At 40.8% G+C, this 13,412-nt stretch overlaps 1 protein-coding gene across 1 annotated transcript in view; it reads left to right on the top strand.

Moving 5' to 3' along the window:
* Window positions 1-13,412, top strand: part of ajap1 (adherens junctions associated protein 1) — a 49,768-nt gene that overhangs the window by 27,024 nt on the left and 9,332 nt on the right. The window contains exon 3 of the mRNA XM_031745057.2: window positions 1,890-2,626. Coding sequence (XP_031600917.2) covers window positions 1,890-2,626 — 737 coding nt within the window. The remainder of the gene's footprint in view (window positions 1-1,889; window positions 2,627-13,412) is intronic.

Raw genomic sequence — 13,412 nt, 5'->3', positions numbered from 1 at the left:
GCTTAAGGTAAATTTGTGTGTCAACTGGAGGAGGCAAAGATGGTACTGTCTGTATTGATACTGTTGCAAATGAGTATCTAATCCGGTGGTAGTTTTTGTATCGATTAGTAGCTGAGTGTTGATTATTTGGACAACTGTAATAGAAACATGATAGAGACTTAATGATTATATGATCAAAAGATGTCTAATGCTGCTTCTGACTGTTGACAGACCCGTTCAAACTTTCCCACCCATCATTACCTCTCCACAAAAGTCCTCCGTATGGGTTTAAATTGGCCAAGGACAGCAGAGATGAAAGCAGCCCATAATGAGGTTCCTCCCTTAGGATTCAATGTGTAGCTTTGTCCCAGGGGCTCCTGAAGGTTGTCTGTACAATCAAGTCTGCTATGGGGTGCAACCCCGAACAGCCAGCTTGTCTGTCACCTTGCCATGCAGTTAATGTTGTCTAGAGGTGAAGTTTACTTTGGGACAAAATATATTTTTGGACATCACAAAGTATGAAAAAAATAAACGCACATGTGATATAGGTGAAGCTTTCTATGTAGTCATCATGCCTCATCTTAAAATATTGCACCGTGATCCACACTCTTATTTTAATTTGCACCCTTGTTCATAACTTCTTCATTTGACTGCACCCAAGTTTGTCACCGTGGCTTTTTCCGCAGTGTTCACAAATGTGAAACAGTAAGGTTCTTTGTTTTTTGTTGTCATGAAAAGAATGCCATGACACATCATGATGTCTTATAGACGATCACTGTTCATTCTGACAACATATGATAAAGAAAAGATGCCTTGTATTAAACCGTCTGCTCCAGCTCCTCTCCTCTCTGACTAGAAGTAGGTTTTTGAGTTCACCGGGCATTGAGCTGCTGCACTAGGAAGTAACCTGCTAACTTCTCCCCAAAGCTAGCATAACTTGATTCCTCACGTAATTTTTTCCAGATGTGTTATCGGCATCAACAGTCAGTGAAAACATTTTTACAGAAAGCAAGTAAAATAAGGTAAATGATATAACTAGAATGCAATAACGTTTAAAAAGTCTTGAAAAGACAATAAAGCATGTAAAAAGTCAGACATAGCAATTCACTGTTTTGTATAAGAGGACAAGGTAAGCAAAAGTTAATATCACTAGATATCATATTGTAAGCAGTACTCAACCTCAACAAAGCTAAAATAGAACATCAAACTTCAGTGATTCGATTTTATGATCCAGCCACAAACTACAGAGACACCTGCGAGTCAAAGTGCACAGTGGTGCATATTAAGGCAGCACCCAGCGGGAGTTCACAGTGCCCAGAGCAGCAGAGAGGAGCGAAGGAATCTACGACTGAAAATAACAGCACGTACACACCGAAACAGACCTGTTATATGTGAAGCTCACTTGTGCATTCCCACTATTGTTACACTAAACCTCTTTAGATGTTTCTCTGCACGACCAGATTTCCCTTTTGGGAATCAAATGAGTTTGCGTTTTGGAGGAGATAATGCTGAATATGATGACGAGGACTGACCTTGTGTGTTGTTGTAATCGTCACTGGGTTGATGTGAATCTGCAGCTTCGCCCTCCCTGCTTGTTGCAGTTGAGAGTGAAAAGAGCAACTCCAGAATCTTTCCCATGTTCTGCAACGTTTACCCCGCGTCTGACCTTTATGTTGTTATTGAAGAATCACTTTGCGAGGCTAATTATTATTGTAGTGTAATTGGGTGTGTTTTCCAGAACTTGGAGTTGAGCTTTGCTAAGTGTGTAAATAGGGGATAATTACTGCTGTGCATCTTGACAAAAGAGCTGAAACTTGGTAGGATGGGAGACGGAGAAAATTAGATTTGTATGTTTTTAACATTTAGTGCTAAATCTAAAACGGTGCCTCTCATTTACTCTCTCTTTGCAGTCCGTCTGCTTTGAAGCCAGGCAGCTGTGTGGGGCACCGGGTGTGGATCCTGCTAGCCATGACTCACCTTACCTTGGACTTCTCTGTGTGCAGCCCTCTCAGTCAAGGTCTGGGGATCAAACTCACGCCTAAACCGGTGCCTCGCTCACGGCCTCGCTTGCAGCCCCTCTGGGATAAGCCTAACATGCTTCACTGGAGAACAGTGAGCCCGTTAGCCCACCGGCTCCTCAGCCCTGTTCCTCCGCCCCAAGACAGCAGGGCAGGAATAGCGCCAAAAGTTAAAGGTCAAAAGCATTGGAAGCCAGCACAGAAAGGACAAGCAGCGTGCAAGAATTGCCGGCTGAGATACTCTCAAAAAGAGACGGGCGATCCTTTGGCTGTAATAGCAAAAGCTCCATTGGCTTTATCAAGCGGGAGGTTGTTAATTAGAACCAGGAGGCAGCTCAAATGGGACAGCTATGACAAGTCTCAGGAGGGCCGGACTACCACAGTGGCTGGATTTATTGACTGGGGACCCACGGGGACTGATAGCATAGATGACGATGGCAAACTAAACTTAACGTCCACCAGGGCTGCAACTACTACAGTGGCCACAACCACTAGCACTACAACCAGGCTCTCCCAAAGGACGTTCACTGTGGTGACCACAACAGAGTCCAAGAGCACCACCAAGTCCTCTATCAGCAACACGGAGTCTGTCAAACCACCAAAGCTAGACCCACCAGGGGACACACCAGGTAAGAGATATAACATATATATATATAGATGTGTTTTTTTTTTTTTCTCTCAGTAACTGTTAAACAGACAAACATAGAGTGCTGTGAAGGTAATTCTTCAAGTCAGCAGTGTCCAAACATGCTACTTAGATTTTCTTTTGCAGGTTGTCTTTTTAATAAAACATTTCTCAGGGGAACCTTAAGCGGATAAAGGTAACACATTTGTTAAATCAGGTCTGAAAACATTATAAATAAATTATGAATTGGCTTTTCTCTGCAGAGCTTTATTTTGTGATAGGACAAGTTTTCCACAGTTGTGTTTACAGGTATATATACGTAAAACAGGTTCTATATGAATGAAACTTGTATGTTAATGACATTTCCTAACAAATTCATAATCTGTTTAAGTCCAAATGGATCCGTGGATAATTGGTCACTCTCTGACAAACTGAAAATCAAATGAATCTGAAATGTACAGCTTTGCTTTTACACTGAAAAGGGGTTAAATGTGTGACTATCAAAGATCATAAGCCTCTATTATCACCTTTTCACTGTACATCTGATGATCTGCTTTCATGACTATAATATTGCAGTTTAGGGATATAGGCGCTGATACTCACTGACTATGCCCTCGACCATATTTTAGCCCTCAGGTCTAAAATACTGTAGGTGGGCATTTTATGGGCAAGGATTTTTATGGGCAGTTCTTCTGTAATGTGGAAACACAATCCTCCCCTGCCGGGCTTATTAGATTTAATATGTCATTATGTCTATGAGGAACATGTTTTTTTATTAAAATGACCTATGTAAGTTATGTTTTAACAACTTAGGAACAATAACTGTGCCAAATTAAGTTTTCCCATTTAGTGCAGTAGCAAAAATGTCATAAAAGTATGCACAGATAAGGAAGGACTTACTCAGTTTCAATGATAAATGTTAGAGGAATCAAGAAAAGTTCATTCTGCAGTGGGAGTATTCAGATAATGAACACTCCTGAACTATTTGCTGTTACTCAGTGCTGTTCAAGTTCTATACTGGAACAACGATGCCTCCCAAAAGAGCCTTGAGTGTTAGTGGCATACATATAAGTTGCACTGTGATTGAACTGTATATAGCACATGCAAAATGAAATGGCAGGACATAATTATCTTGTCAGTGTTGTTGTGATCTCTTCATTTTCTCTTGATTGGGAGGTAAGTGTGAGACCACCTGTGATTCAGATGATGGCTTGTATCCTGGAGGAAATCAGTCACCACAGCTAACTCAGAGCTGATAAGAAAGGAGAGTTGAGACTTTTTTCCCCCTCCAACTGGTTGAATATTATTGTATCAATAAGCACATTGTGTCTGATCAGAGCAGATGAAGAGAATCATGTTTCAGAGCGAAGAGTGGGTGTGTAATCGCAGCAGAAATTTTCCCTCTGCCTTCACAACACGTTAACCCTCTGCCTTATATTAGCCCCAAGGCAAGATGTAATTACCACACGAGCAGTGCAGCATTGGATTGCTGATGAATTGAAAGTATTGCAGATGGAGAAGCGCTTCACTGTATGCCTGTCTCATATCTCTGAATTGTCTTAGTGGATGCATACGAGATTTCTTAGTCATGATTGATGAAACTTGCAGTGGGATAACCTCTCACTTGCAAACTTAAACTGATTCTGTTAAAGTGGGCAAGTGATAATAAAATTTATTTTAATTTATCTAGGTTTCTCCTTCTCTCTTACCACTATCCCTCACGGGAAATCCTTTCACAGAAGGTTAAGACCTATGACTGCACTTCCAGATGGCTACTGTGTCTAACCTGCCCGCAATGTTTTTTGACTTTAACAGGCAGATGAGTTGACATCATCTGACAGCAATGCTAACAACAGCATCTAATCTGTCAGTGTCTAAAACAAAAGGCTGCTTTGTCACAAAATAACTGCTGAAAGTTATTTTTCGTACAAGACCAACCCAAATGTCAGTGCTTAAACAGAGCTGTGTCGAACTCCATTTAAGGTTAACTGTGAGTAGGAGAGAAGCTGGTGCACATGCATGCAATGTAGATGCATTGCTCTGAAAAATGCATAACCAGTGCAAAAGACTGTGCATGCATCATGCATGCATGCAGAGAGTTCAAGTGCATTTGGCACCCAGCTGGTATCTGCTGAATGCACTTTTCGCTCCGTGGTTGTGCCTTGCCATCCTCCAAGCTTTCACTCACTCTGCTAAGTTAACTGTGGCATTTATTCCAGGTGAATGATACAATATTTTCATTTACATGGAAGTGCTGCCACATTTCAGTTCACTTTTAAAACATGCAATTTGAAGAGCCCCAAGTCATCTGCAGCCAGTATGAGAAGAACCTAAGAGACTATTAGTTTCAATGTTATGACAATTTAAACAACTTATGCTAACTATCTACTAACCAAGTCATTCTAAACTAAACATTTTTAATTACTGTTGTAATTCTCCCCTGCTTGATGGTTTCCTATAATCACAGTATCAATAAGCATGTATAACCCCAATTCTGAAAAATGTTGGGATGCCGTGTAAAATGGAAAAAAAATCTACCCTTTATTTATTGAAGAAAAAATATTAGCTCATTTTGAATTTGATGTCAGCTCTTCTCAAAAAAAAATTGAGACAGGGCCACGTTTACCACTGCAGCACCAAGAGCACTCAAAACTAACTGTAATCTTAAAGCATCGATGGAGAATGACAGTTAGCTCATAGCAAGCATGTATTCTGGATTTATTCTAGAAATGTCTTTGATTGAGAGGTTGAATGTTTGTTCTGCCATCCATCCATCCATCCATCCATCCATCCATCCATTCATCTTCATCGATATATACAATGTAGGGTCATGGACATTCTATAAAAAAATCAAAATGATTAAAAATGCCACAAGTGTTATTTCAAGTTGGATGATTAATTACAAAAATGGCTTCTGCAATGCTCTGAATGATTGCTAAGAAGCTGCAAAATAGCTGAAAAAAATGTCTAGAAATTATGTATTTAACATGCTAATGATTCAGTTATTGACTAATTAAATATTCATTTGTTTGGTACATTCATCCTTGCACTTATTTTCAGTAGCCTACCTGCTTCTTCTCTTCATCTATAGTGTTCATGCAGTCTATAGACTTTCTTAGGCAAAAAGGTCCTCACAGCATGGGCTGGCAACACGTTTCCTAAAATAATTAGATTGTACATATTCAGATCAAAAATGTACTTCCTTATACTAAATCACTTAGCTGCTTTAGCTCAGCAGCTCAGAAAACGTCTATATCTTTGCTGCTTAGGCACTCACCGACTATGAGATCACAGTACAAGTAGAGGCATGCAGCCGTGCAATAAATGCACATTATGACTCATGAATATTGTATGCTCGCACAAACGCAAGTCGTGAATGTACTTGGTGTCATCCCATATGGCGTGTGTGTAACATGACTGTAATCATTTCAGAGTGTAATCGCTGTCAAACATGAATGCAAAGAGCAGAGAGTGGCAGAGAGTAGAGGAAGCTACTTTCGACTGCTCTCTTATTCACAAGGATTTGCCAGTGATAGAGGAAGTATCCAAAAAGCCCTTTTTTAAATCAAAAAAGAAAGAAAATAGAAGTAATGTAGATTTTTTCTGACAGTAGTCTGAATGTTACATTCTGTTGCTTGACTGTGCTCAGATAAAATCATTAATACTTCAGGTGACAGTAAATTTCTGAATGCACGTTGCACCTGTATGACCACAAGGATAGAAAAAAAATGTAGAAAAGCAAGCTCCACAGCACTTTGAAAACCAGGTTTATTCTGTCATTAGCGGAAATGTCTGCAGATATTAAAAAAAAATTCCAACTTAACCCCAGGCTAAATCAAACCTAAGACTGCCATTACCATGGCAACAGGCAGTTACAGCCGTGTTGACGATTGGGACTCGAGTCAAAAAGGAGGAAAACAGAGCTCATATTTTGTGCTTTTCTAACATTGTTTTTGGTAGCGCAAAGAGAAAGGAAACTGTCCTGATCCTTACTGCAGAATTCACAGAACTATACTGAAACCTGAAAATAATCCCACCTATGCCACAGGATTGCACTGCGCTGAGCTTTTATGCAGCAGAAAGTTTTCTATAGTGTTTGCACCGTTGACTGTTGCTGTCATTTTTTCCCATATTTTTTTATCACACTCTTTTCTGGATTTTCTGGAAGTCCTTATTATTATTCTTGAGAGACTGTAGCTCATTTGGATCCAACTACGATCAAAAGATTGTTTCTGTCTATTTATGTCAGTGTCCAGAAATGAACATTTGAGCTGTATTTCCTCACGCCTGCCGTGGGATCCAGTCAGTTACTCTGACATTTCTCCAACCAGTTCGGGTTGGTAGAAAAACCAGCTACGTAGTGACACAGGGAAAGTACACGACAGCTTGCCACAGCTTGACTGAGTTGCACTTGTTGAATACAGGCTATGTGTCTTAACTCCCACTCGCTGTTGGCGTGGATGCACAGGACAACAAAAGGGATGGTTCTTTCTGGCACTGGTGAAAATTCAAATTGTTTAGACCGAGCTAAAGAAGTGAATGTTGCCCTTAATCTGTGTGAAGGAAGTAGCTTTCGCATGCCTTCTGTCTCATTAACCAAGTTTGAACTATTCTCATGCATGTCATCTGTCAGGGCATCCGTTTAACACCTGTTAAGTTTTATTGGCTTGCAGCCGTAGGTTTTTATGATTATGTAATTAGATGCCTTCTCACAGTGTTATAACCTTTGTGGTTAATCACCAACATGCAATCTGTAGTTTCTTGTATTAAGACAATATGCCAGCATTGTGCATGTTACACATTTTACTTTGTTTGGATTGGAGTTTTTCGGGATGCTGCAGATGTAAGCAAACAGGCTCCTGTTGATCCTGGTCTCTCTGCTCTCTCTGGCCATCATAGAGGAGGTGAGGGAGGATGAGTAGGGAGCGGAGGCGGGTGGAGGGGGGGTGTTATAGCTGTGGAGCCTCCAGATGCTCACTGATTGTTCCTGTTGTTTGTGCTGCTAGCAACTTCGACCCCCCTCTATTCCACGCAGATGGAGCTGTCAGCTCCATTATGGATATGAGATGATTAAAACTCCAGTCAGCAAAGCCACTACTGATAACTTGGGCCTTGTTAGATGATCTGAGGGTTGCAAGGTTAAATGTTGCGGTGTTATGTAGGGCCATCGAACGCCACCACGTGTTCCCGAACGGTCCCGTTGAGCCGTGCGGACCTGTCGGTTGCTTGTAGAGGATGTTTAAAAAGCACAGAACAGCATTCAGCGTATGAATTCGAGGTATTTAAACTAAACGGATCCATCTGGTAACAAATCACGTCATGTTATCAAGTTTGTGATGGATGTGTGGGTAAAGTGGATGGAGTTTATATCCACTGCGGAGCAAAGCGAGTGCATGTAAAATGTATGCTAAGTGTCCCAGCAATCTATTTTTAAAGAAGGCAGCTCGGCGAGCATTGTAATGCAGATTTTTGACCTGTGCAGACCCGTATAGGCGTACAATGCAGCCTCTTCAACAGTGAGAGATACACATAGAGACAGAGAGAAATCACTTTTCCCAACAGTTACCATGGCAATCCAATAAGGTTGCCTTTACTCTCTGTATTGACTCTCAATAAAGTGAGTAAAAATGAATCTCCTTTTCTCAAGCATTAAATCTGGACTTAAATGCTGATGCCCGGCGACAGGCGTGCAGAGTCAAACCCCCCCCCGTTCCCGATTTACAGAAATCTCAGCCAAGAGGAGCTGAGCGGGCTTCACTGAGCAGATGCTGTTTCACTTTCTGTTTTCTCCAGCTCTTTCTCCGTGGCTTGACACGTCCGCCTCGAGGAAGAAGAGTACAGATGTTGACCGAGACACTGTTTTGGTTACGTTAGATTGTTCTGTCAATCAAAAGTGCTGAGGGAGAATTTTTAATATGACTTCTTCAAACTCTTGTTTTATTTTGGGGGGGTTGTTGAAAAAAAAAAAAGAGAGAGAGAGAGAGACATTGAATTGCCTGGCAGGAGTTTTAGGTCCAATCGCCTGCTCAACAGTTCAGCTAAGCTTTTTGTTTGGTTTACAAAAATGCCTCCTGTCACCAGCATGGTAGTACACAGATTTTTCAGAAGGTTGTTTGAAACCGGCTCAGTAGCAATGCCATTTTATACCCTCCTGAAAATTGCAGTAATTTTCATTTGTGTGTTGTAGGATGAGCTCTTGTGTGCTCCCTGCTGTTTCTAATACAGAGAAGGACAGAAGACGAGCGCATGTTTGTGGAAAAAAGGCCATTGCCTTACTGGAGCAATGGACTCTAGCTACTTTTTTTTGTTTTGGCAATGGATTGTTGCATTTGCCACTGAGCTTGACTTATGCAGCTATGCTTCTGACATTGAGAGAAAAGATCTGTACACCAATTGTTTCCGATCTATGCCTTTTTAGCTTTCTTCTTCTCCCCCTCTTGCTCTCTTTCTTCCTCTCCCTGCTCCTCATTCGGGCTCTCTTGTCCGCTTCTTCAGTGAGCGTTTTAGATTGCTCGGTGACTCTGTGGAAATCAGCCCTAGACTGACACTTTGACACCAGCATTAATCGGCAGTTTCTAGCTATCAGTAGGCAAACCTTTGATGGAAGCCTTCTCCTAACCTGTTTTGCTCAGTCTTGGAGGGTTTATATAGGCATGTATTGGGTATGCCTGAACAAACACACTTTGCAATCTGTGGGAATGAGGTTGCTCAACCTCTATAAGCTGAAAGTCTGGTTTATAAATGAGGACCCTTTCCTACATTTTTCAGGTACTTTTAAGCAAATACTGCGTGGGCTTTGGTGCCATTACCTCTAAATCACTTTGCAAATAGTGCCTAAACCCGCTACATGTAGACGATGCAGTATACACACACACTCACACTGACACAATAACTCATACATATGCACAGTGATTAAATATTGATTTTCTTTGTAGCACCATCACCATTGAGTTGTTGCATCATTCTAATTTACGAATGAAACAGCAGACAGACAAATCGCTGGACAGGAAAATGAAAGATATTGAGATCTGAGAAATCTTGCATCTCAACTACTGTGCAGAAAGGCTGCAGGTGCAGAAAGTAGACTCCTCGTGCATTCAGAAGATTTGAATGATGTTTGCATGAGAAGAAATTTTTATATGCCACTGAACAAATAAAACGACTATTGCTAAAATTATCAAAATAAATAATTTCCCCGTAGCTCACAATCAGCATTCGCCTGGGTTTGAGCCAATCCCAGGCCAGCTGTTTCATGTCAACATGCCGTTTTCTTGCTACACTTTCAGGTCTGACTTAACAGCCACTATTCAAAAGCTAAAAATAAATCTAGCGAAATAAATAAAATAGATGATGGCTAAATTTCACTCCCATTATTCTGGATGTCAACACAGTGGCTTACTGGGATACCTGAAATATTTCTGCTAAGACATTTCAAAATGACCCATGCAAAAATTATTAAGGAAACCTTCATAATGTGTACGTATATTCACTGGAAATATACTCATTTAATAACCCGTTAGCTATGAGGGAAAATAACAATTTGTGTGCATAATATTTTAAGCCAAAGTGATATTTCAAGATACTTATGACTGGGCAGTTTTACTCATAAAAATCATAGTGGATTTTTAGAGATAACTGTTGTGACTGTATTTTCCTTCATAAATACAGTCATAATCATCACTCCACAACTCAAGAAATTGGTGACTTATAAATATAAATTAGTAAATCATCTGATTAGAGATCAGCAACAGTGCAGCAACAGTGAAAAAAGTGGATGTTTTTCCACTTGGAGGCAGCAGAGTAATCTGCAAACACAACACCAAAAGTTGTAATGGCACACATGTCAATAAAATGTTTTTGCTTGACACTTTCAGCAGACTGAAAGTCCCATATTCACTGGTATTAGTTTTGTGTCCACTAAGAAATGTCCTGAGAGAAATGTCTGGCTGTTTAGCTGCTAACTGTGCCTGCTGTTTCGTGCAAAACAGGTACGTAAAGCTGCCCAGGGCATCCAGAATTACAGAAGATAAACTATGTACACAGAGAAACGTTGATGGTTTAAAACTAGAAGAGAACCTGGACTGCACAATCCCCTATCAGTTATCTTGCACTCTTAAAGAAGGCAATCTAGAGCTGCACCAACTTAGGCGAAGTTTTCTTTGTTTTCTTTCCCATGCTCCACCACTCTGTAAAGGTGGGGCTGTTATTTTGTTGTACATATATCTGTAAAAACGGTACTGTATTTTTGTTCTTTTGACCTTTTTGCTTTGCTGAGACAGATATTTGTCTTCGATGCATTAACGTTACATTAATTGACTCCCCAGAGTTTTTGTGTCTAAGCTGTCGCTCTTTTATTAAAAATAGGTGGCAAGGGGAAATTTAATTTAACTGCACTTCTTTTTGTTGACATGTTCATCAAACTGTCATAGCCATGAAGGTGAAAAATCTCATTTATTCCTTGCTGGGAGCATTGATGGGAGCTCCACAGAGGTTACAGGCCAGCAGTCCCTTCCCTTTTGTATCACTTCATGTCCCTTTTTCCTCTTCCTTCCTCCCTCTGCCTGTGTGACTCTCTGCTGCTCTTTGTTTGGCAGTGATTTGACCAAACAAAACCTAACTGGGTATCTCTAAAGCAAGGTGACTGCCAAAGGTGATTTTTCAAGCCGACTGCCAGGACACAATGAGTTTTAGATAGAGAGGCCAAATTTCCCTCCCTCCAACTGGCAGTCGTGGATTAAAATAGAACTAGCCTCTGCACTCAGATTTGTCACCCGTGTCATTATCTGCTCCATTATTCCCGCAGCCTTAAATGTACTGCCCTGAAAATTAGGATGTAATAGACTTAATGTTGTGTTTGTGTTGCTGGACCTCACATTCTTGGGTTCAGTTGTTTCATTAAAGGACTGTGCGATGAAACTGTGCTTGTTTTGGCTCCGAATGGCAGCTGGAAGTAACTTTGATTTAAATACCATTAAAAAATAGCATTAAGATGTAAAGCCGCAATCAGGAAGCTCTACTCAGCATGTTCATGTTTGCCTAGCGTAGCCAATCAGATTCCCCTCATACAAAATTATAGAATTCTGAACATGTTTACGGACATCAATCATCATATTTGTCAGTTAATGGCACTTTGTAATTTACTAATTGAAGTTCCACTTGTTTTCCTGAGCTGAGGAGTGTCCATAGGAGGCTGGAAAGGAACACAGCCTAATTCTGTCCCATAATGGGTTTTAATCAGTAATGGCTTTACAAATCAAATTAGTGCAGCTTTTGATTTTAAAATCTACTGACTGGAAAGTCCCCCTCTTTCAATCTGACATCGATATAAAATGAAGCAATCCTCAGTGGACAACTCAGCTATCGATCAAGGTCAGGTTGGAGCTGTATTGTGCCTGAATTTGGCCAGATGTTAATTTACAGCTGAACACTTTCAACTTAACAGCTTCAGCATAAGCCTGGCACAGGCAGAGAGGGGGGTTAGAGGATACAGAGGGGATATGAGGCAAATGCAAATGACTTGCCAGATAAGTTAATGTGCCTTTGCCATGGCAAGGGACCCTGATTGCACTGGGAAGGTAAGGCTTCCCTGAGCCAGCCGGAGATATCATTAATCCAAGGTTGACCTGGTATGTCTTTTGCATGGTCCTGCCCACCTAAGTTTATTGTCTAAGAAGAGGCTGTTTAGACAGATGGAAGGCAGAGGAGACGTTGTGTGCTTTTCTAAAATGACCAAGCAGCACTTCCTTTTGAGCGTTTCCCGAAGACAAATTGGCTTGGATCAGCAGCCAGGCAGCTGGCTGATGGAGAGGTGAGATGTATAAGGCCCACGTGAGCATTTTCATCATGACGGCTTTTCTTTCCCTTTTTTTCCCTTTTTTTGGCCTCCTGCAGCATGTCACCTGCTGCAGTGTGTCATTGTGTCCTAGTCGCTCTCACGCTGTATCACTCACCCACACAGATACACACTAACCTTACAGTACAATGCAATAGGCTTGCACTAATCCTTACTTTAGACATGTCCTGGGCAGTTTTGTTTGGATTACTCTCCTCTGGCACCAGTGAGAGATCAGCACACACGAGTGAAGTGTTTAAGTAATAAGTGTGCTTTTATACTTTAGTCATACAGAACATATAAATGTGGGCTTCATATATATGTGGAAGCTGATTAAGATGTCCTGCATAAAGAAAAGGCTGAATGCTTTTATGGCTTGGCAAAGTCCAGAAAGCTTAGCAAACAATCGTAGTGAAGTGTGTGAATTTACAATGATATGGTTGCCACCGGGTGGACTTGTGATTATACAGAGGTTTGTGGGTTTTATAATCCTCCTTAGATCAAATAATAACAAGCAGTGAAATAACCAATTCGTACAAAAGTGTTCTGTTCTAAATTGACCACTAAAGACTCGGTCCATATGAGTTATCATTTTGCCAGCTAGCAGTCACTCTTTCCTTCTGATAGCCCTATAATTGGGGTTTAATTTTTTCCAATAATGATTTTCTAAGAGCAGGGAGACAAGTCCAAATAGATCTTACTCAGCCCAGAGTATCATGAATATTAACAGTGAGTGGATAAGAATGTGACCTCAGAAGTCCTTGCAGTGACTGAGTCAATGTTTACTGTGGTTCAGATTTTGACTGTATCGGTAAAGAAGTGAAGTACCACAGAAATGCAGGAGTATATATAACCTCAGTCACTGTATGCTGCCTGCCCAGCACCAGACAGGTAATGCAAACACGGTTAGCAGCTCGTTGGAGAAATAGTGGTATATATGACACAAAATTTAATCTGA

Source organism: Oreochromis aureus, linkage group 20, assembly GCF_013358895.1.
Source record: "Oreochromis aureus strain Israel breed Guangdong linkage group 20, ZZ_aureus, whole genome shotgun sequence".
In the NCBI taxonomy this organism is placed as follows: Eukaryota; Metazoa; Chordata; class Actinopteri; order Cichliformes; family Cichlidae; genus Oreochromis; species Oreochromis aureus.
The sequence above is the reverse complement of the archived record's forward strand: the minus strand, read 5'-3'. Positions and strand labels throughout refer to the sequence as shown.